Source organism: Lissotriton helveticus, chromosome 3_1 (assembly GCF_964261635.1).
Source record: "Lissotriton helveticus chromosome 3_1, aLisHel1.1, whole genome shotgun sequence".
Classification (NCBI taxonomy): Eukaryota; Metazoa; Chordata; class Amphibia; order Caudata; family Salamandridae; genus Lissotriton; species Lissotriton helveticus.
In genome coordinates this window covers 372,535,896-372,561,254 of record NC_136061.1, presented here as the reverse complement: position 1 = coordinate 372,561,254, position 25,359 = coordinate 372,535,896, and the positions used below count along the sequence as shown (strand labels likewise).

At 43.1% G+C, this 25,359-nt stretch overlaps 1 protein-coding gene across 4 annotated transcripts in view; it reads left to right on the top strand.

Moving 5' to 3' along the window:
* Positions 1–25,359, top strand: part of LOC144822489 (large ribosomal subunit protein uL23-like) — a 150,558-nt gene that overhangs the window by 11,175 nt on the left and 114,024 nt on the right. For 2 of the 4 annotated variants that reach the window (XM_078680097.1, XM_078680102.1), the window contains exons 1-2: positions 1,773–4,279; positions 4,999–5,325. In XM_078680097.1, the coding sequence (XP_078536223.1) occupies positions 5,088–5,325 (238 nt within the window). In that variant the 5' untranslated portion in view covers positions 1,773–4,279; positions 4,999–5,087. Of the gene's footprint in view, positions 1–1,772; positions 4,280–4,998; positions 5,326–25,359 lie in introns of those variants that run through there. The other 2 variants (XM_078680098.1, XM_078680101.1) reach the window with 1 other exon arrangement.

The window sequence follows — 25,359 nt, the reverse complement described above, 5'->3', positions numbered from 1 at the left end:
CCTGGATCAAAGGAAGGGGGTGTATCCACCCACTTCCTGGGTCCCACCCATAGGAGGGGACCTAGCAGGTAATCACGCCCACCAGATTCGAATAAGAGTGGGAGCAGTGCCAATGCACATCAGATTTCCTGGAAGAAACATTTGAAACGATATTCTGGACCCTTCGCCCTCCATCTCAACGTGGAAGCCCGAAGAATCTCCCTTGTGGTCAAGGAGTGACCACCCTGCAGCAGCAGGCACCATCCAGCCCTCGACGTCTACTTGGTTGCAGTTCCCGCCGGAACTCGAGCGACTGAGATCGACGAGATCAAGCCTGCCCAGCTTCTAACAGCCCGATCCACAGTCCCTGCAAAGCTGAGACCCGTGGAGGCGACCGGAAGCGTGGGGCACGCCATCTTGAAGTGACCACGAGACGCTGACCGTGCAGCCCACGAGTGATCCTCGAAGCTGTACACCGGGGTTTGAGAAGCCCCCACCCTGAGCTACTCCTGAGCCGAAGTTCAGCCCTCCACACTCGACGAGTGCTGCGTGGGGCCCTTTGGCACGATTTGGCTCAACGCGTTGGCCCGGTCACTTGCCAGCTGGCTTGTGGTCCCTGTGCCGACGAACTACAAAAGAAGACTCGTGATTCTGGTTGCTCCAGATCCACACCAGCTCCCCTGAAAGGGAGCTCCGACTCTGACCTTCCTGGTCCGAGTGAGACGCCATCTTCCAATCCCGCGTGGATTGCTCTTACCAAGGCTTGTTTGCTCCAAACCGGAAGCCGACTGCACCGACGGTGAGAGCCTGCGTGGGACAGATCGTGACCTGCTCCTGGACGTCGCAGATGCCCCAGAGCCCACGTGACAGCGAAGAGAAGCGCCTCGACGACCACCTGATTGCGCCCGACATTGCCTGGTTCCGTCCTGGTTCCACCCTGGTCACTGCTGAGTGACCCAGACTCTGTCCCCTCTGCTTTCAGGTACTCTACAACTTGAGTCCACCCTTGGACTCCACCGGACACTTCGTCTTCACCCTGCCTGCAGCCCTTTCAGCTTCAAGCACCAAGAGCCTGCGTGTCAAAACCCGACGCCACTTCGACCCTGTGCACCCACTTCCTGTGGGTGAGGTAACTTTGCTCCGCCGGTGTTCCCACACTGGTGCACACCTCTAGGGTCTGTGTGTTAAGTTTTGTTCCTCTAGGTTCAGCGGAAGTGTCCTTAAACTTTAACTATTTGACTTTTACGCACCATTGGTTAACATTGGTGCATGCGTGCGCTTTCCGCACATCTCCCGAATCCCGAGGGCCATTCCCGACTTCAGCATTGCTTGTCCTGACTGCTCCCAGCGATTCCCTAGGCCCTAGGCCTAACCACTGTTCGAGTGGCCTCTCTTATACCACTTGTTTAGTATATGGTTTGAGTGGCCCCCTGCCCTCATCCATAATTGTGCAACTTTGTATGTTTAAACAGTGCTTTTGATTTAACGCTTGTGCCCCTTTATTCATAAAGAATACTGGGGATTGTTTTTAGTAATAAACACATATATTTTTATAATATATACTTGTGTGGTGTCCTTTCATTTGGTATTACAGGATTGTATGTGGTAAAACAGCTCGCTTAACACGACCTCTTAAGTTAAGCCTTTAGGCTGCTTAGTCCATGCTACCACTAGGATAGCTTGTCTAATAAGGTTGACTTACAACCAGACACCATAAGGGGATTGTTTGGTCAGGTAGTAGGTGGTTCCAGAATTGGAAACATCCCCTACCAGGCCAACTTCTCACACTTCCCAAGACGAAAAGTTGTTTAAAAAACGATTTTCACTTTCTGTACTGTCTATGCCTGTGGTTGTTACAGTTAAAAATTGTAGTTTTAGCATGCCTGTAATTGCATATTTATCACCTGTGTTGTGTTTTAAATGTGTGGTTTTCCATGCCCATGATTGCCTTCATTTAGTTTGTTGAATTGTGGGATTTGCAGTCCAACCTTTGTAGTTTGTCCCTCTCATTCCTTAGTGACAAATCTGTTTTCCCCTCAATTTCTCCTTTGCTCTGTGCTTAGGCCTGTGTGCTCAAACAGTGCACCCCAGCCACCATTTTGTGTTCACAAGCCAGTGAGGCCAGCCCCCCTGACCCCCCCCCCCAGCAACAGGGATTTTCTACATCAGAGGGTGCCCGTCTGTCTCCTAGGAGATTCTGAACAGGAGCAAGCAGCTTCCAACTCCCTGGCCAGCAAACATTGTCGGAGGTTGCTGGGAGCTTTATATGGTGTGGTAGTGGTTGGCACATGTGTACACTGATTGATGGTTGTATCTGGTGTTTCTATTGGGTTCGGGTTAATGTCCTCATTGTTTAGGTATTTGAGGGTTCTGATTGGGTTTCCCGGTCTGTGATTCAATCATTGCAGGGTTGGGACTAGGGTTAGGATTTCTATTGGAACGAGGGACTAGGGCTTCCTATGTTATTGGTTGTTAGGAGTAGGGTGGGACCAGGGCTAGGGTTAGACCTTTAATTGGAAGTAGCTATTTAGGGCTTCTGGTGTGTTTGGTTGTTGGACCAGTTGTGGGACTAAGAGTAGGGTTAGGATTTCTATAGGGAGTAGGGGTACCTGTACCATTGGCTGCTTGGGTTGGGACTAATGGTATGGCTAAGGCCTTTATTGGACGTAGAGATCAGGGTTTCTGAACTGATTGGGTGCTTGGACTAGGGTTAAGATTAGCTGCAAGGTCCTGGTCTCCTACTAGTTCTAGATGTTAGGGCTAGTGTTGTGATTGGATAGTGTTAGGGCTAGGGTTCCCATTGGCCGAACGGGTCACCTGATTACTAGGGCTACAAAAAAGGCCAGGCTTGGGGCGTCTCAGCCCGGGTGGAGAGGACAAGGGGGGGGTAGTTGCCGGTTTGGGCCTGTTAAGGGTGGAGAGGACGAGGGTAGTTGCCTGTTTGGGCCTGTTCGAGACTGGTCGGGACTAGGGCCAGAAATGCTGCCCTTCTCATTTAACAATACCCAGCCCACACCATCCACAACCACAAACAGAGCAACACACTCACACCACGCACAACACTATGCACAGATTAATGTACCAGCATGCACCACCAACCCAACCAAACCACATCTACACACCCTACCACACATATCCACCATCACCCACAAGCAGTACACAACTCTATCCTATACCACTAACCAATACACTCATTACTAACACGCCAATCAACACCATAAATAACTACATCCCACTCAGACACACTCCCTGCTGTAATTACACGTAACGGTCCACCTTTTATCACTAACGAATATATAATGATCCTTCCATAAGTTGACTTAAAAAAACAAATATCCTTTTCACCCTCCACTATCCTTTTTCTATCAAAATTAACAGACTAACATGTTCACTTCTCAAATTCCATATTCCATATTCAACTATACTAATATACTGCCCAAATAACTGAATGACATATCTACTTCTCAAATTACTTCATATTTATACTATACTAATTTTCAACACTAATCCTTTATGGGTTCCGGAGTGGCGTGCTACTCGCCCAAAAAGCGCTTCAACACCCATCAGGGGTAACAAGTGCTATATGAATGCAAAACTTTTTTCCCCTTTTATCCATCCGCTATCCTTCTCACTCCAAGTAACAGACTAATATCCACCACTGAAATGACCTCATTTTTGACCATATTAATGCACCACTAATCCTTTATAGGCCCCCTCAATAGCATGCGTCAACAAGCGAGTGATAAAGAAATCAAACTTTTGTCCTACTCTATCCTTCTGCTATCATTTAAAATACAAATAACTGACTAACCTATCCACCACTTTAAATGTACTTGCATGTTTCACTATACTAATTCAACACTAATCCTCTATGGGTCCCGGAGTAGCGTGCTACCCGCCGAAAAAGCGCTTTGACGCCTCGTCGGGGTAGTAAGCGCTATATAAATGCAATTACAATACAATATCTCAATCCTACGACTGCCGCACAAAGGAGATATAATGCAGCACATATTTCTACAAGGAACGTGATAGATTGACATTTGGGCTGCTGAAGAGCCGATTTAGACTCCTCCATAAGACCGAAGGAGCAATGAAATACAATCCTGAACAATGCTGCAAAATAGTTGCAGCATGTGCCATGCTGCACAACATTGTGACCAAGGGAGGCTTGGAAATGGAGCTGTCTGACAGTGACTTGGAGGATGGGAACCAGCAAGTGCAACACCACCCTGCCCTACAAGGATCAGGCGCAGCAGAAGGTGCAGGCGCATATTGGAGATTACACAGAATTACTTCTAAGGTGAGTAATGATGACACAAACACAGTATATGCAATGCAAAGTAAGCTTTATGAAAAGGTATTGTGACCAGGGAAGTGAAGCAAACTTCAAGAGTGAATAGTGGCTCGACTATTGCCCAAAAACATTATAACATTTTAAAATAAACATTACTTCAAAGTCAGTTATTAGGTCACATTGTAACAATGGTTAAGTCACCATTTCAGGCACCTATTCTGCATGGGAGCCTAGCGCTTCTTCCCTCCAACACCCAGACGCCTGTCTGCGGCAGAATCTTCCTGCCTTACGTTGGTAGTGGATGGGGTGGCGCTGTGTATTGCGTCTCACTGTACTTGCAACTGGCATTGTTGTACTGCTCAGGCTTGAGGCACACTCGCTACTTTCATCCTGTGCAGTCATGTTCACTCCGCTAGTAGATGCATTCATTATCTCTACGGCATTTGTGACTTGATCTAGTGCTTTTGCAACATCTCCACTCCAATGACCCATTTCGGTCTCCATTGTCACAGATCTACGTGCCAGCAGTGCTGTGGCTGTTGCAAGCCTATTGTGAGACTTTCCTTGCTGTTTGAGCTGCTGCGTTGACGGTGCTGTCTATTGTGCGATGTTTGCCCCTCGTGCATGACCTTTGTCAGTTCCTGGACACTACTGGCCAGTACTGCTATGTTGGCTGACATTTTTGCTATTTCCTCCTTCACTAACCGGGTGTTCTTTCCCTGCAGGCGATGTGAACGGAGCATCTGTCCCTCCAAGCCACCCCAGACCTGATTTGTCTGCTCAACCAACTGTGGTCTGCGTGCTGTCTTCTCCGATGCAGTCTGCATTCCTCTTACCTTCAGACGTGTGTGCAGCTCCTGAGGTGTCCAGCTGTGTGACTCCAACAACCGCTTCAGGCTGGATTGTTGACTCCACCAATTCCTCAATGGGAGTGTTTCCAGTGTGTGGTGGTGTCCCCTCCTGTTTTGTTTGCCTCCTTCAACCGGTCTGCAATGCGCGCCTTGACCAGACTGAGCAGATCGTATCATCTTTTTCAGCTCTTCTGTTGGATGGTGAGTTACCCCAAGGGCATTGACTCTGTACTGAATCCTAATCCATATCTTCCTTTTTTCCTGCTCAGGTACCTTCAGTGAAGCTTTTCCAAACAGCTTGTCATTGCAGTGCACTACTCCCTCTATCAGAGTTTATATTTCTTTTTCAGAAAATGTAACTTTTCTTTTCCTAGCACTTTGGCTGTCCTCTGCTGTATTTTCAGGTTCCATTTTTCAGTTGCTTGCAGGTGTTCTCAGTCTCTCTCTCTCTCCTGTGCTCCCAGAGCCAGCTCCTTCCTTTCCCTGAGTCTCTGCACTGAAAATGAGGCTTGGAGAGCACACTTCCTGGTTCTGATGTCATCAACATGCATCAAAGTGCGACTCCTAAAATTGCGAAATCGCAAATTGCGAATCGCAATTTGCGAGTTTGCTAAAACAAGAATTAGCATTATTTTCTGCGGTTTTTTTTTTTACGAATTCCTTATTTAATTGCAATTTTCGTGATGCATCGCGTTTTGCGATTCCTTATTTGCTATTCCTTAAAAATCGCAAATAAGAATCGCAAACTAATTTCTTGATCATGAGCCTGTTAGTCTTTAATAACGCACGTGCTGAGAACCCAATCTCACATAAATAGGACGAGCTGAAAGGCGAGAGTTTTGATAGCAGTTTCTCCCAATGCTGAATATTCTGCAGACCTTTTCAGCCAAGACCGGGACTGTAAGGGGAGACCGTGTTAGATGTTTCGAGAACTCCCTAGCTCATAGCTGGTACACGAGAAACAAATCTTCTCTAGAAATCATTAACACACGTTTTAAGCAGCATTATAATGGGATAATTGCCCTCCAACCAGTTATAGATCCTTTGCCCCCTCCTTCACAAGGCAGCTGGTCTGATCTTGTTCAGGTCAGGTTTTAATGTCTTTATTTCGATAGATAAAATCATAAAAGACAGCTTTGCAAAGCATACATATATATAAAAACAACAATGTACATCAAACTTGGGTCTAAAGTTTAAAAAGTTATTAAACCATCAACGACAATAGTCAAGACATTAAAAAATCCAGATATAATATCATTTCATAACAGTTAAAAAGCTCTAAAATAGGTTTGACAGGTTTTAGTGGTGGGCACTATACAGCTTACACTCTGTCAAATAGCGGTAAGATTCCATCTTGATCTGATTACCCAAGCCCAACCCAGGTATTTAGCCAAGCATATCACAATAAAATCAGTTGTATTTGTTTTTAAAACCCATATTGCGTCTAAAGATTTATTGCAGTTTATACGTTTAAAAATGGGTTTTAACCACTTTGAACGGGGTTCACTATATCGCGGGCAAACAAACAAAAAGTGTCCCTCTGATTCCTTGCACCCAGAGCAATGGCTACAAAGATTACTAGTTTTGTTATTCCATGTTGCTGTGAAGGAATTTAGGGGTAAGGTGCCCACCCGGAATTGGTGATACAGTTTTTTTCCCAGGGGCTTTGAAATAAGATCCCAATATGGCTCCCGAACTGGATCCAGTTTAAATTTTAAAAATCGCCCTGTCAGATTTTCTGAACCGGATGCCTGGACCAGGGAATAGCGGATGGAAGCCCAGAATAGACTCTTAAATTCCTTTTTAGTGGGAAAATTACTAATGTCTGGCGAGAACCACAGGTGGCTAAGGCCCATGTCAACCAGGGTCTTTTTCACCATCTGTAGCCATGGGATTCTCTCTGAACCACCTATATCCTTTACCTCGGATACTTCCTTTGCAAAAAGTGACAACTCCTCCGTGGTCCACAGACGCCTCCAGGTAGACACTACTCTGTAACGTGCCATATCTGTTATTGGACGGCAACCCATGTCATGACAAAGAGGGATCAGTGGTGTTGATTGGGGGAGTCCCACCAAACTGCGAAGGAATCTGCACTGTATTTTGTACAGACTTGAAAGGTCCATAAAACCCCATAACTCTGCCCCGTACAATGTCGCAGCGTTAATTTTGACATCGTAAATTTGTAAAGCCGGGGCAACCCTTTTAGTGATCGATTTCTTTTGCTCCCGCAAAAGACAACCGGTGAGTTGGGACAGTTTTAGATGCTGAGTCTCAATTTGTGGTTTTCAGGACAATCGGCAATCTAGAGTGACCCCCAGATACGTCATCTTGTTAACCTGTTCTAGGTTTACCCCATTAAGTTGTACACTACTACGTATAGATTTTTTTCTGGAAAAAACCATAAATTTTGTTTTCCCCACATTAATCTGGAGGTCATTGCGATTACAGTATTCCTCGAAGTGATTCAATGCCTTCTGCAGACCCCCCCTCGTTTTAGATAAGAGGAGGGTATCGTCCGCAAAGATCAGCAGTGGGAATTTTGTCCCCGCCAGAGACGGAGCATCAGTGTTAATGGACCCAAAAAATTTCACTACCTGGTCTATAAATAATAGGAATAGGGTGGGTGCGAGAACGCACCCCTGACGGACTCCTCGAGAGACTGGAAAAGAGTCCGTAAATTGGCCTTGTGCCCCCCATCTGACCCTGGCGAAATTGTTTTCATGTAGTCTGATGATGATGTCCACTAATTCCCCTGGCATTCCTAGATCTCTTAAAACCTGCCACAGTTTTCCTCTCGGCACCAAATCAAATGCTGATTTTAAATCTATAAATGCGGCAAAGATAGTCCCGCCACCAAGTATAACAAATTTCCAAAAAATCATACAAAACCTCAAGACCTGGTCTAAAGTACTCGTGCCAGGTCTGAAGCCTGCCTGTAAAGGGGATAGTATACCTTCCATATCCATCCAACCATGGACCCTCACCAAAATCATACGTGAAAAAACCTTTTGAAAACAATCAATAAGGCTGATCGGGCGATAGTTCCCTGGGTTTGTCCTATCGCCCTTTTTGTGTATGGGGAGAATCTCCGCCCCTTTCCAGGTTTTAGGGATATGGGCACCTCGTGCAATGCTGTTAGCTATGTAAGTTAGGTAGGGTACCCACAGACCCATATTCGCTTTGAAGAGGTCGGCCGGGATTTGGTCCAACCCAGGTGCCTTCCCCCTCTTTGTTAGCCTCAATGCATATTCTGTTTCAGCTTCGGTGAATAACAGGGTCGGATTGCCTGATGTTATAATCGGCAGCATTGACACTCTGGACGGGGAATCATGGGCCACTGTACAGAATTGGGTAGAGTAATGTTTGATCCAGTCTTCCGGGCAAACATGGTTTGATGGGGTACAAAACTCGCCATCTTTACCACTTTTGACGATGTCCCAAAATTTGACATGGTCGTTTGATTTACTAGCTTCCAGAAGGTCTGCCCAAAACTCGTCTTCCCATTCCTTTTTTGCCACCCATTGAACTTTTTTATACGCTTTCCTTGCCTCTTTAACAGCACAGATATCTCTATTTTTAACTTTTTCTATGAGGTTGGTGTGTGCATCTCTACATGCTCTATTATACCACTTACTTCTTGGGGGGTTCAAGTGTCCGATGTTATGGTTACATGGTTTTGATAGGATAAATTTAAGTTCAGAAAAACAATTATCATGAATACCCATCAGTTTTTGTAAAGCTTCCTGGTCCTTTTCAACAGCAATAGACTTCATGTTAATTAGAGCACAAGTCACTACCTTTTCAATGTTGGTCTGGATCATTACATCGTTTGAGATTAGTGACCACTTCACTCTCCTCCGATCATTTGATACCGTTATCACCCCTTGCCCCCTAGGATCGGGTTCCATTGCTTTTATCTGATCACACATTAAGAATTTCAAGGACAGGGGGTTATGGTCACTCTCAGGTCGTGTTATGATTTCCATGTCATTGATAACATTCCAATGTTCCATTTTTATAAAGATGTAATCTATGCGACTCTTTCTTACGCCATTATCAAAGGTAGGGTTTGCTCCAAAATCTGATTTTGTGCGACCGTTCACAGCCCTTAAACCCCAAGTGAGGCAGAAGGAAGACCAGTTCAAGGCCGCCTCCGTTGCTTTGACTATGGTCTTGTTTGAAAGCTCAGGAATTTTCCATGTGACATCTTCTTCGTACCCCCAATTATCCTCTGGCTGATACAAAGGCTCAATTGTGCAATTAATATCGCCAGCTAACATAATGAAGGAGGCTTTATCCCAGCCCGTTAACAGCGTATCCAGTTCGCCGATCAAATTGGGGCATCTGCCACCTGGGAGACCCCTGGAATATATGTTAATGATGAGCATGTCCTGCCCCCCTGTTTTGCTCAGCCTTACAACCAGTATATCAGGGTTGTCCACATACATTTCAGAAGCTGTAAACCCCCAGGACTGTTTAACCCATGTGGTTAAACCCCCAGACGCCCGCCCCTTTACACCTTTTACTGCTGGTTTAAAAAAATTAATATAGCCAGCCATGTAAAACGGGGCTGTAGCCCATGTTTCCTGTAGTATCACTACCTCATAGCTACTTATAAACTCCGACCAGTCGTCAGATACCAGCCGTGCTTTGACTCCAGCGATATTCCAAGACACCAAATGTGAACATATCAGGTCTATCTCTGTAGGGCTGTTACCATCAGTAGACGGGGATTGTGGGCTCGATAGGTGGTTGTTTATTAGTTCTACTTCTTCTACAATCGGGGTAGTGCCTTTAACCCCAAGAAAACCCTTTACTGGCCCGCTAGTTTCGTGAGTTGGGTGGCACTCATCTACCAGTTCTGGGGTGGAGATAGATGAGGTATGGACTCCCTCGTCTTTCACCAGTGCTAGTTTGGGTGACTTGTTAGATGCACGTAGTCAGTCAACCCATTCTAGATCAGACAGTGCCTCAAAATGGTTGTAGAGGGGGGGGTAATATGGGGGGTGATATATTACAGGCACTATGGGTCTTCCCCCTTTGACTTTCCATGGGTTATATCCCGTTCGGCTTCTTTGATTTATATAGGGATAAAAGTAGCCAAGATGTAAAGTCTGGACATCTCCCAAACGGGCAAATCTAGCTTTCCGTTGGATTCTATCCACTACCCATGGATCTCTAAAAGAAATTAAGATGCAATCCCCTTCTAGATCTTTTTCTTCTTTTCCAACCCAATCTACTCTCCTTACATACAAGATCTCGGTGGGGGACGACGGAGGGAGTGGGCGATGTTTATTCAACCAGAACGTAACCTTGTTCCTCAGATCCACCTGGGATTCTCTAGTGCCCTCTTTGAGTGGAGCCACTCCTGTTAATACAATAGTGTACTGAGCCGCTTCTGGGGGTAGGTTGACTCTCTGGGATTTATGTATGTTTTTATTATCTAACCTCCTGTTCTTATCTAGGTTTGGTGTTTTATTATCCCTATTTGACACAGGGGCGCCTGCTGTGTTGTTTATTGGTTGCTTTGGAGCGGTATTAGCTTTATATTTTGCCCCATAAGCGTTGTTGGCCACCGCTGCAGGTTTAACCTTCGACGTGTCTTTATTGGTGGCTCTAGATATGGGAGTTGTTTTTGGCCCTGTTAGAGATTTCTTATTAATATTAGTATTAGTGGATGACATCACTGCGGGATTTATTGTGGTTGTCCCGTTGCTTTGGATAGGACCCCCTTTAGAGACTTGGCCTCTTGGCTTAGTGCCAGATATATTTTGTAAGAGGTCCATGTTAATATTGGTTGCCGCTTCTAGGACATCTATTTTAGCGGACAATATCCTTATATTTTCTACCACCGGAAGCAATAAATTTTTAACTATAGTTTCCATTTTTGCCAGCAGGATGTCATCACTGCTAAAGCAAGTTGGACAAGGGTTAGAGGATCCTGAGTGGGCCAATGATGGACAGTACACTATCTGTGGTATTTGGATGGACTGGGAGTGGGAGGGGCTATTCTCGGAATCTATTTTAGGTTGTTTCTGTGTCTTCCCTCCCTCGGGGCTGGATACATATTTTCTTTTCCGTGGTACCTGTTTGATGATTTCTATAGGTGGGGCAGGAGTGCAAGGTAAAGTAGAGGCATTTATTTGGGAGGTTTCAAGCGCAGAAGATTGGCTATTTTCTTCTATGCTGGTCACATTACTTTTAGAGGTCACGTCCATGTTTTCGTGTAGCCTAGATGTGGGGACTTCAATCCCTTCTTCATGGATAATTAAGTCGGTGTCTGATGTTGAAATGCAATTAAATGCTGCATTAGTTAGGGGACTTTTGACACGAGCCAAATCACCTATTGAAGAGCGTTTACCAGTAACTAGGTCCAGAGACAATCTATGTTCAACCAGTTCAATTTCTTTTTCCAGTATACCGGTTGCTCTCGTAATAAAGGCATCTAAAGGGCCTGAGACTACCCCATTCGAAGTTTGAATGTGCACTAGACGCTGTTTTCCAGATCTAAGGGCCATTTTGTAAGGGCAGGTATTTGAGCCTCAGAATACGCGTTCGCGAGGATATAGGACAGATATTCAAGTGAACTGGACCCAACCCAACCTCGTTTACCCCCCTTACTCAACCTTGCGCCTGGGCGATTCAATGGGTGCTTGCGAAGGACCCACTGACCCCCGTCTGGCGGCAAGGAGGAAAATAGAGGGATACTATAAGTTGGGGATTGAACAACAGTGTACAAAGGCACAGAATATCAAAGGTTCTTACAATAGTGTCTATGAGTCAATAATAATACCTTGTCTATGCCGTAACGTAGGATAAGGGATGTTAGGGGGGTTGGCCCGGCCCAGCCTCCTCCTGCCCCGGACGGCCACAGACGGTCCCGCCCTTGTCCCGGGCTTCTCCCGGCGCCCTCCCGCGCGCTCCCGCGCAGCGGGAGGGTCACGTTGTTTATGTAGTTGGGAGAGTAAGGAGTAGGGGCGGAGCCGGCAGGGAGAGCAGCCCAGGTGGTGACGGGCGCGCGGGGGCTCCTGGTCCTTGGAGTCCCCCGCTGGAAGCTCGCAGCCCTGCCGGACAAGGAAACGCCCAAACCTTCGCTTGCTGGACAGCTGTTGACAAGGCTGTCAACCGCGCAGCGGGACCCGCGAAGCGGGTCCGGCCAGTCGTTGCGGTGACAGCAGGGAACCCAGCGGCAGCTTCAGGCAGGGAGCCGAGCTCCGTCCACAGGATACAAAAAGGGTGAGGCTTGCTAGATGAGGAATCCACTGGGCCAAAGTTCAGTCGCCCGTTAAGACAGCAGTAGGGGCGGAGCCGGCAGGGAGAGCAGCCCAGGTGGTGACGGGCGCGCGGGGGCTCCTGGTCCTTGGAGTCCCCCGCTGGAAGCTCGCAGCCCTGCCGGACAAGGAAACGCCCAAACCTTCGCTTGCTGGACAGCTGTTGACAAGGCTGTCAACCGCGCAGCGGGACCCGCGAAGCGGGTCCGGCCAGTCGTTGCGGTGACAGCAGGGACAGCAGGGAACCCAGCGGCAGCTTCAGGCAGGGAGCCGAGCTCCGTCCACAGGATACAAAAAGGGTGAGGCTTGCTAGATGAGGAATCCCTGATCTTGTTACTATAGCGATCGCGAAAGCGTTCGCTTTCAGTGCTCACACTTCGACCCAACACTGGATGATGTTACTGCCTTGGAGCAGCAGGCCAGAGTGCACGTCTTTGTGCTTTTCCCTCAGCTATTCCTCGCCCGGCCTGCCTGGTTAGGGACAAGAAAGAGGCAGTTGAGTTTACAGGAGCAGCTCGTATAGTAAGGCCAATGTACAGCTTACTTACAGCTCGCAGCAGTCTGCAAAACAGTGTCGACGTTGCATACGCAATGAGCGTGTATTGTTTCACAAATGATGCAACGCTAAAAACAAACCGCAATGTCTGATTTCGATGTAAGGAGCCATGCACTGCTTGTGCAGGAAATTGAGAAACGAGGGCAATATGGCAGACCGGTATTTTGGCTGATTTTGAAAATCACACAATGACGTTTTGCTGTTGTGCGACTGGAATGCTCTCAGGCAGCCCTGGAATGTCCTCGACCGAACTTATAATTTCTAGCCTGCCGTGCCGACTGATGCCCGATACAAACACTTCTGTGCCCCATTTCTTGTACTATGGCCAAGGCGTACTTGAGGTGTGCAGGATAATAAAAAAATATCACTGAGCCCTCACTGAAACTCATCTTTCACTACCCGGTGTGGAGGGCGTACACCTGTGAACACGAACGTGTAGTCACATTCACAGGCGAGTCTATCTGGTCAGTGTGTTGGCTTGTCTATTGTCCACAAAACATTAATAACAAACAAAGAAGTAAACTTTTACGTTTATTGCTTGTACTGACTAGGCCAGTAAGTCCTACTTTGATGTTTGATATATCCAAACCTGCCCTCTCTAATGACAGCATAATGATGCTACCCAATGCTTGTTTCTAAATGCCTCGAATCCTACGCGTCATGTCGAAAGTGTCACCAGTTGGTAGAAAGACCAAAAACGGGTTCCTGAATGTTGGCTCTAATTCAGGACTGGAGATCCTGGCATGTTTTGCTTGACCCGCGTCCTTGCATTGGGCTCTTCTGTCAAGCACTTAAACCACCATAACCACTGTGTATATTCTTCCCAGTCCCCAGCTTTAGCACCCAGATGAATTTACTGACTGTCTTGGCACTGAAAAAAATATGAATTCAAAACCCCTACTAATGAAATGTGCTCACTTTGCTGTTTTGCCACAAACGGGCTGTTGGATTTGTTTTTTATTTGATGGTTTTATTATTTGTGATGTGCACATTACTCATGGGAAACTAATGGCGGCCCTTCATGTGTTGCCATCTGGGTCTTTTCATGGTATTTATGGCCAGATAGCAGGAATCGCACCAGTGCTTTGTCTTCATTTTTGGAAACCATCCTGGATGCCTTCGTCAGACTAACACTTCCATTTCCGCACTTCCCAAATCTAGCAAGAACTACAGTTTACTTTTTTTTAATGATATTGCTGCGTTCCCTCATGTGGTGTTTTGTTAGGCATGGGGAGATTAAGTGATTTGCCCAGAATCACAGGATGTTCAGCTTCTTTGCCGAGACTCGAACTCTGGAAACTTTGTCGTTCTGGGAAGAGCGAACTCTCCCAGGAGGGGGTTAATTCATAGAGCTGAAATGCTTCAGCTGCAGTGGGAGGCAAGGGGTCTCCTCTGCTAAAACCGAAAGCGTGTGTTTGTTTGCTTTCGGTTTTAGCAGAGGAGACCCCTCGCCTCTCACTGGAGCTGAAGCATTTCAGCTCTGTGAATTAACCCCCTCCTGGGAGAGTTAACATGACAAAAGAACGGGCACCTCCTGCCCCATCGATCTCCCCTCCCTCCCCCTTCCACGTACCAAAATCCTCCAAGAAGACTTGCAGGAACGGAGGGACACAGGGAACAAAGGTGAGATTGAAGTGGAGTGCGCGCCCCCACCTGGGAAGGTGTCGTGCCCCCCCAGGGGGGCGCGCCCCACAGATTGAAGAACACTGCTATACACACTGTACCTCACTTTGGTGCAGTGTATATATAGAGCCAGTTTCTTACATTGGTGGATCAGCGGTGGGATACAAACTTGCATTTGTTGGACTACTTGGTTACCATCTGATCACACAACAGAATTCTTAAATTGCCTTTAGAATTCTGATTTTAGAAAAATAAGTCACTATAGTCCAGGGTAGAGGGGTAAGAACTTTATAATGTCTCAAAAGAACCCAGCTATCAGTGAAGATAATCATGGTAACATACAGGACATGGTTGAGGAGCTCGAACTCACCCCTTACCTCCACCTGTCTTTTCAGGAGTTACGGTCCTTATGTAGAATTTAAAACATAGCCATGGAACTGCATCCAGCCAAACACAGGCTCCAGGAGCTGTTGGCTGAGTATGCTAAGGCCCACCATTCTGAGAATGGTGACGAGGATGGAGATGGGTCCCAACCTCCACCACTTCCTAGGGAAGACTGGGTCCCTGCAACCTTGACTCCAAGTATTAACCATTGGGGACCTGGAGACCACACAGGTGGCTCAGGCCCCATTGAGGACATTGGGGGCAGCCCCAATGAGGACTGCTTTTTTTTTTTTTTTTTAAGCAATGCTGGCCAAAAGATTAGTACTAGAGCCCTGACTCCTGGCTCTGGGAAAGGAAAGAGATGGTTGTAGCACCCATCAATGGTTGCAGCAATACAAATGAGGATAAAGAGCAATCTTATGATCCTAAAGTTCCCAAAAGGATTGTCCCTAAATTTGAGGGAGATGACATCACCAAATGGTACACAGCCTGTGAGAGGGCTTGTGACATGAGAAAGGTGAAGACACCTCTCTGGGGGCACACCTGTGGGTACTGTTCTCTGGTAACTGCAGAGACAGGCTTCTGACCCTCTCTGGGCAAGATGCAGGGTCCTATGATCTCATGAAAAAGACTGTTTGAGGGATTTGGACTCACCACTAAGGAGTACAGAATTAGATTCAGGGGAGGCTCACAAAACCCAGAACCAGTCCTGGATTGATTTTGTAGACTACTCTTAAGCACACTGGATGGTTGGTTAACTGGACACAATGTGCATGACTTTACTGGACCTTACAATTTGTTTATGAAAGGAACATATATTGAGTAATTGCAAAAATGAAGTTACATCAGCATTTGGTAGACCTAGGTCTAATTTCTTCCCCAAAATTGGGAAAGAAAGCAGACCACTGGGTCAAGACTAGGGTGACCAGGACAACCACTGGGAGTGACCAGAAGAAGGTGGTTACAAAACTTTCCCAGGGAAAAGGTGGTGAGAATCCCCAAGATAAAAAGCCTGAGTCCTCTAAAGGTCCCCAAAAACCTGTCCAGGGGGTGGGTCCAAAACTACTCCCTATGTGCCTCAGCCCCAGTGTTTAATTAGTAAAATAGGAAGTGCAGGTGCTCAAATCTTTGTCGAAGGCCATGCCTACTTTTCTCTGGCCCCACCCACTTCATCCACAGGCTCCACCCACTTACTCTATTAGCTCCACCCACATCCGCAACTGGCACTGCGAAAAGTCAGATGAATTTCAGCAAGGGACCTCTACTTCCTGGGATTGTCTGTTGATAAAACAGCTGTGTGTGAGACAATGCACCTGCCTTAACTCCAAGTCCTCCTGTGACCAGCTCAAATCCAAGCAAGGGTGACTCAGACTTGCCTACTTATGAAATAAAAAAAATGCACCATTGGGTTGTGCTATACACACAGCATGTCACCCGTGGGCCTGTTTTCATAAATGTCATCTGTACTGAGAGGTGGAGCACAATGTGTTTTTGAATACGTTGTTTAAAGTGACAGCGGTCACATTGTGCCAGTGACAGCCTATCTCCACATAGATTGGAGGTGACACACAGCGATAGAAACACATTTTAAAAGGAGAAGGGTAAAAACATCAAAGTGGGTGTGGACATTACATGCTTAGGGGTGTAGCTATCATAAACATAGCAGGCAGGGTCAGAATGGGGCCCAGGGAGTTGACAAACCACTGACCTTCAGTTAGGCGAATCCGTTACTAAAACTGGGGGTAAGGGGATAATTTTTCTTCTTGCGTTAGGGCCCATCGTCTCTTATCCACTTCACTGTTACTAAGCACTTCACCTTGCACCAAAGCATACGTTATGTGTTGCTAATGTGAATTCTTCTGCACTGCTGTTTCTATCCTTGGATGCACAAACATGGCAATGCTGGTAAAGTCATCCAGGTATTTATGCCCGCTAGTACTACTGATGATCATTCCAGGCAGTGCTGGTGAGGTAAACCTGTGGCACCCTAGGGCTGGAAGCCACTACTTCTCGCGCAATATAACTGGCTTCAAATTAAATTAATGGAAGACATTGCAGGTGGTTGACGGACCTACTTTGGTTAGTTGTTTTTGCACATTATCATCTTAATCTACATATAAGGCACGATTACAACGTACTTTACATTAAAAGAACAAATACCAAGGCACGCTTGAAGAGCTCCTTTACCAGTGTATATGCCTGTATGCCAGAAAACGTGCCTATGATACTAGAGTGGGTGGTGGGTGGTATGATGAAAGGCGCACATAGGTCATTTAAATGATATATATATATATGTGTTCGATATTTTCAATATTTGTTTATCTGCTTGGCTCTCTGTAGTTGCAGTAGTGTGTTTTATGCATACACTGCGCAACAGGAAGTAACATCCCTTACCATTATTATTGTGATGGAGATCTTTTGTGAAATATATATATATATATATATATATATATATATATATATATATATATTCACTGAAAAAACCATAGGTTTTACACACGTTATAGTTAGGAAGTAGCATTTAAAAAACCTATGAAATTCACCGAAAAAACCATAGGTTTTACACCAGTCATAGTTAGCTGGAAGTTTTACTCGCATAAAACCATTGAAATTCCCACGTTATAGTTAGTTGGACTCATTATAACTTGCGCGTGCAATGCACTGCTGATGACGTCACATATTACATCACTCATGACATGGTCAGTGACATCACTCATGACATCACTGATGAGACCATCCTTGTGACAGTGACAGACCTCCTTTCACTGTAATGTAACCCTTGAAACACATATTCAAAAATAGAAACTTACATTTTCAAAAAAATAGAGATACCCATACCAGTTACAACAACCAATTCAATAATTCCACCATCTATATACACATCCACTCATTGACCAACAGTTCTATATAGACACTCATACATATACTCACTCATTATATGTAGTGATACACCTATACATCCTGTTACACACCGACAGTCATCCAAAAGATACTCTCACACATACTCACACATGCAAATAAACATCTATTTATTTGGATATACAGCTATACACACACTACCACCTTACTTCTAAGGAAACTTACACATACTTACACTCTTAAACAATCACTTATAGAAACACATACTAATTTAAATAGGAGCTCTTACAATCTCTTACTCTCATATATACTCACTTACATACAATAATATTCACATATACTAGATTTAAACTTATGTAGTTACTGATAAAGAAACTAGTGAGACACTCATTCACTCAGTAACATACACATATACACAGTCATCCACCCATACAGTCCTGCACATATGGTGTCTTCAAAACACATACAAAGAGACTCAGTCATTCATGCATCTATGTGCTAAGTAATACCCCCACCAAACTATACAAACACTTATACTGATACTAAGAAAAACATCTAATAACCCATATACATACACATGTAGCTACTCACCAACCCATGCAGCCACTTATACACAAAGTGAAACACTAATACATATATTTAAATATTTAAACATTACTCACTAATATTTATTTTTCAAAAAGACGCACATTCACTGAATGGTGTCATCAGTGATGTCATGAGTGATGTCACTGACCATGTCATGAGTGAAGTAATATGTGACGTCATCAGCAGTGCATTGCACGCGCAAGTTATAGTGAGTCCAACTAACTATAACGTGGGAAGTTCAATGGTTTTATGCGAGTAAAACTTCCAGCTAACTATAACTGGTGTAAAACCTATGGTTTTTTCGGTGAATTTCATAGGTTTTTTAAATGCTACTTCCTAACTATAACGTGTGTAAAACATATGGTTTTTTTCAGTGAATTTCATAGGTTTTTTTAAAGGCTACTGCTTAACTATAAACTGTTTATAAGTTATATTTTTTCATTATATTTCTTAGCTTTTATTAATTGCGAAATATAAAATATTTTTTAATGTGTTCTATAGTTTTATTATAGATTTTCGAGAAGTGCTTTCATAGTATTACAAAGTTTTCTTCACTGTCAGAATTGCTTAGGAACTCCTTGCAAGTCTGAAAAGCTTTACAGAGTCTTTACCTTACGTTCATTTCACCGTTTACAGACTTGTCAGATGTTAAACGTACCGAGGCGACAGAGTGTGCGCACCCCGGTGTTTTGAAACAATAAAAAAAGTTTGATACTTTATCGGCATTGTTCTTGTGACCCCATATGAAGGTATTTAATATTTGAGAATGTATATCTTTCCTCCTTTTCACATTTTAAAACTTCATTAAATTAGACCGATACTTCTAATTCACATACGTGTCCGGATTCCGTCACCGCGTATACGTCCTAATACGCGCATGTCAAATCATGTGACTTGAAAAGAACACTTCCTATTGGTTCATAGTAGTTTCTATTCCGCAATTTTCCAGAAACCACCAACTTCCCTCACTATCTATTTGGCGCTGAAGGGAGAACAACCTTTTTCATATTTCCGGACACTTTGCTGAAATGGCGGCCGCAGGCAATTCTTCTTCGGAATCTCAAGGAAATGTTTATCTTCCTTTAAAAAAAAAAAAGGAATCTTTTATTTGGCAATTTTTTACCTTTCCACAAGGTCAAAAAAAAGTACATGCTCAAAGTAACGAGCACAATTTGTAGCTCAGTACTTTCCAGAGGAAATCCAACCAAAAAATATTCTTTTTCAATTCATACCATGAAGAGACATATGAGCCAAGTCCACCCTGTGCAATATGCACAGGCAGCGACAAGAGCTCTGGCTACAGAACTACCACCAGCTGAGGCCAGCACTTCATCGACCAGACGACCTACATCTCCATCGACTGAACAGATGGAGTTGAAACCATTTTTTAAGAAAGTGCATATAAAATGCAACAAGTGCAAAGGATTAATTGTGTACGGGGAGCAAAGCCTCATTCTTATTCAAAGAAGATTTAATCAGCATAAAATGTTCGAATGCATCTTATTTTTTTAACAACTTCAAATGTTCCTGTTTTACAGTTCAAAAATTTGGTTCCTGTTTCACAAATTTTAAAGAATGAAAATCTTTTTTAAAAAAAAAAACAGTTCTTTTCAGAACTACCTCATTGTACCAAAAAGAGCTCTGTTCATAAGCTAAATTATTGCCGCATATTAGGAACAATAATTAAAGAATGCGGCAATACTTGGGACATATTATGAAGACGTGATAATTTCACTTCGCTTTAATCGGCATAACGCTGTTAAAGCGCCGATAATCGCCTTCATAATATGAGCCATATTATCAAGGATGGACGATACAATATCGCTGCTTCTATCGACAGGAAACTGACGATAAACCGGCGATAATGGACTTGATAATATGCTGTATGAAATTCCTAGCGTAGCCCATATTATATGTTTTCGCATCTTACATGGGCTTTGATAGGATTTCCATAGGGCAAATTATGAAACCCTTTATCGCCAATTTCCTGTCTATAAAAGCCGCGAAAAAGTATCGACTGTCCATTATAATATGCCCCTATGTTTTTCAAAATTCAAATTAAAACGTATGTTATATGCCTTTATATCTAACATGACGTTCGACTGCAATTTATGAAGCATATTATGGATGCCGTTTTCGCCCCTATATCGGCAACTTCCTGCCGTTCAAGGCAGCATTTGTGCCGCACAGACAGTTAATGACATGCATAGTAGGGGTATGTTAAACTACAAGCAAAACCTGTTTAAAGGCGAAAATACTATCTCGTACACGGCTCCTGTTAGGTAAACAGTTTAAATAAACTTGTTTATCGTACGAGTGCCACGGGAAGCTGTGATGAAGCGTTTGGCAGCGTTAACGTGGAGGTGTGGAAAATAAAACTAAATCAACCCCCTCTCGTATTTACAAAGCACACATTAGTGCATAAAAGCAACGCTTGTTTTCACGCGGCAATATTAAGTGCCGCAGACTGTTACAGGGGTACTATCACATATGTATTCAAATTACGTTAAGACTGCCTCTTTTGTAATTCTCTGCTAACATGCACTCATCACTAGAAGTGAAATCATAGTCCTTCTATTTTCATTGTATGTCCTGTTTTTTGCCTTAAGCAATCTACTTACCGTATACAACTAGCAAAAATTATCACTATGTTGGCTTACTTCCAATAATTTTTCGTAGACCAGCGGCGATCTTCAACGCTTAGGAGTAATACAATTATCAAAGTTAATTCTAAAACTAGTGATTCCCAAACTGTGCACCGCGGCTCCCCAGTCCGCCGTAAGGAGGTGCCAAAAGCACGGCGCACACTAGGATGCCTAACCGTCTGTAAATTCCACAAACGTCACTACTCTGTTATGTGTAACTGTATCCATCTCAGAAAGCTGCGCGCTCCTCCCCAGTGATAACGCTGACAGTCCATCCTGAAACGGCCTTGAATTATACTGCAGCAGGAGCACCCGTCCCACGCATTGGAATTCTCAAAGAAGCTTTGTGCCTCAATAAACAGAAGACATTGTTTTAGATAAAAAAAGTAAAACTACCATCAAGGCTTATTATGAAACAGTTTCTTTAAAAAAGTTTGTAAAAGAAAATTATTAAATCAGAATAACGTTCTTTCATTATCTCATAAATTTTAAACAGCAGTCTTTTTATTAACATATTCAACAATACCATGGTTACTGCTTATGTACATAAAGGAAGTAGGACCTAATCTCAAAGGCATTTGTGTGAAGGTATTTGCTAAACTACATATCTGCATGCAGTAAGACATACAACATACCTCCAGTCGAGCACCACACTATACTACACGCATATTTGTAGTTTAGGTGCTTTAATCTGCCTACAGAATAACATCCAACACCTCCTTTGAAAACACTCTTTCCTTTTTTAAAACAGTGCTGAAAGTCAGGGGCGGATTACCAAGGCGGACATTCGGGCATGGTCCGAAAGGCCAGTGCCCTCTGTGGGCCGTTTTTTTCTCCCCTGCCCCAGTCCACACAGAGTGCACTTGGAAAGGGGAGAAAAAAAAGCCGACCCAGAGTACACGGAGACAGACAGCGAAAATAAAAGCAGCCTCTCTGTGCGGCTGAACACCCCTGCCCTACCAAGCAATAAAGCTAAGGCTGGGCTGGGGAGGGGTGATTGTTTCCAAGAATCGACCTCCCTGGGGGCTAGGTGTTTCTCAGGCCTTTGAGTCATTTTCACCTCAGCCCCCCTGGGGCCCATGCAGCCCATGCAGCAAGTATCTAAAGTAAACAAAAGTAAAAGGTAGCATACAGTGCGATACCAACAAAAACTGAAGTGTGCAAGTTACAAAAGAGTACCATACACAAGTACAAGGATAATACTACAGTAAATGGTAAAGACTTAATCTGCCAGAACACACTGGGATGGCACTTCCCATGCACCAGCTTCACCTCAACCTCCCCCTGCCTACCTGCCTGTGTTTTGTGCTCCCCTGCTAGGACATTTTCCCGAGGCCTGTAGGACTGATTAATTACCTAATTGCAGGGGCCTTACCTCTCTTCAAATGCTCCTAAGCTGAAGGACTAAGTAGGTTAGTAATAGCAGAGGCTATTCTGCTTTTCAGGTGCTCCTGTGCTGAACGGCTGAAATAATTTTGTGACGGAAAGGGGCCTTGCTATTTTTTTTAGTTGCTCAGCATGTTCCCATTAGCACCTTGGCCCTGTGTCCTATAGAAGAACAGTGTCCTCCCACTTTCATGCTTTGTATGTGCAAATGATGTTTCATGAAAGGGCACGCCCCTTGAATATGGACCACACCCATTAAATATGGACCACGCCTCTTGAATGTGGACCACTTTTTGCTCCGGGGCAACTATTTGATTTTGATCATTTTCAAATATAGCACAAATATGTTCCAAAGTGGGTAAAAACAGATAGTAATGTTAGCAACTGTTTGCAGTCACTTACATCTTGCAATGTTAACTTTGTATGTCAATTATATTAAATTTCACAGACAAACAAAGCAAATCCCAATATACTCTATCTATCATTAGTTGTCACTAACTGCTGTTAGCATCAGCTACATACTAATAAGACAATTTTATCTGCACTATCTTGCCTTTTAAAATAAAAAATGCAGAATAAAATTCCTTTGATAATTTCCCGAAAAGTTCTGTAACATCATTTACCTGCAGTATTTTCACACACATTAGTGAACTGACTGACTGAAATGTTGTTGATTTCTTAAATTAATTTTTTAGACGCTCCTTGTGACCGGGTAGCCAATCCTCCATGGAAATGCTTATATAAAACACAACACTAATATCACCATGAAACTCAAAGAAATAAAACAGGGTGTAAAAAGTATTTTTATTATTTATACTTAGCTAAGAAATAGTAATAAAGAAAATATTGAATTTTTTTAAAAACATGGTATCTGTGAAAGAAAAGTAAAAATATGGTTATAGTGTTATTTCATTAAACAAAACAAAGTAGAAGTGATTGAAGCAGAAAGTGAAAGAAAAGGAGACTGAGGGACAGAAAGAGACCAAGACAAAATATTTTGAAAGAAATAAAAGCACTCAAACAATGACAGTCTAAAGGAAACTAAAGTGACAGCCAAAATGAGAGTATGATCAGTGATAATACACAAAACAAATGGTCTCTGAAATAAACAGACAAAGAGTACCTAAATATCTTAAGAGATAGATAAAATAAAGAACCAACACTAAGAGAAAAAGAGTCAAAAAGGTAGAGTAACGGAAGATAAATAAAATACAAACAGACATGGAGTATAAGAGACATATAAACAAAAATAAAGTAGAGTGAGAACTAAACTATAGATTTTAGATTGGAAATTGTTCATAAAGAAAGCTGAGTAAGGGAACAAATTGTAAGGTACAGTAAGACAAACAAATTAAGATTCAGGAAACCAAGCCAATAAAAGATCAATGAAGGTAACTCTCTGTAAAGCAACGTAAGTAAGAAACTGAAGACTAAGACTGAATAGAATACTAACAAAAAAGATGTAAAAGCATGAGTTAAAGATATCTAAACACCATTATCAAAGGAAGAGGATGAAGAAAATTAGAGTAATAGATAGGTACACGAAACTTTCAGATATGATTAGTTGTTCTTACCTTAAAAATATAATATCTGTGGAAGACAATTAAGAAATCTGTTATAATACATACTTCTAAATCCAATATAACAAAATATCTTAACCACTTGGCTGCTAAGGCACCTGATGATCTTCCATTGACTTTCCATTGAAATCAATGGAAAGTCCATGACGAGTTACCCTTGTCATTAGCGCTGAAGTGGTTAAACAACATATTTACTGGTTTATTTTTGCTGTCTTCAGATAAATTGATTTTCACTATAAACAGTGATTTCAATAGTAATCATCATGTAACAGCGGGGGAAAAAACACAATCAAAATGATTGTATTTAAAAAAAAACATAAGATCTCTATACATACTATAAATATCTAGAAAAAAACATGTCTTAAATGTTTTTCTCTAATTCGCAATTTCTTGAGTAAGCACACCACATATTCCACAATTATAAACTAACTAAAGTATACCAGTTACTTTTAAATACCGCTCCACAAATAACCGTGCAACTATGTTCTTAAAACATTTATCTCAAATCAACATTTTGATCTCATTTTTTTCCACATGGCCAAATACTATGAGATAAGTCCTTATTTTTTTGAGTACCTCAACAAACTCGCGAGTAAGTATGTTCTAGAAACATTTATCTATTCCACATTTAGATATCTCCTACATTTCCGCAAGGCCAAATGGTATGAGTTAAGTCGGTTTTTTTGAGTACCTCTCCACAAACTTCCAAGTAAGTATACTCTAAAAACATTTATCGTAAGTCAACATTTCCATATCTCATTGTTTTCCGTGTTGCCAAATAGTATAAGTTAATTCCAACATGTCCTGTACCAGGAACATTAAGGAAACCTTACCTGATGCTATCACTTTGGCACATAATAGTCTCATTTCCATATTTGAACACCCTTAATCACATATTTTTAAAGAACACATTTTCATATCTTTACAGTATTACTCTGACTCGACCAAGTAATTTCACTGAAATTTTGGTTGCAAAAATATCAAATAAGAATTTCTTAACTCAGAAGGCAAACGTTTCTTAAAACTTAATTGACTATCATTGCACAGCGTCCAACCAGTTGGACTCTTCAAATAAGCTATGTAATGTCCTGATGATATAGATGACCCTTCATGAAAAATAATTGCTACAGTTACAAATGTTCTTCTAGAAATAGATATTTGAGAAGCCACATAATTTTTAATTAAAGTTGACAATTTACTTCCATCAGCTCTGCATCGTTGAAGCATTAAAATAACATACTGTCCATATCTATGGATAAATAAGGTAGATAACATTTCTGAATTACATTGAGAACAGACCATGTTCTGATATGCATCTTGAACTAGTTTATTAAAGGACA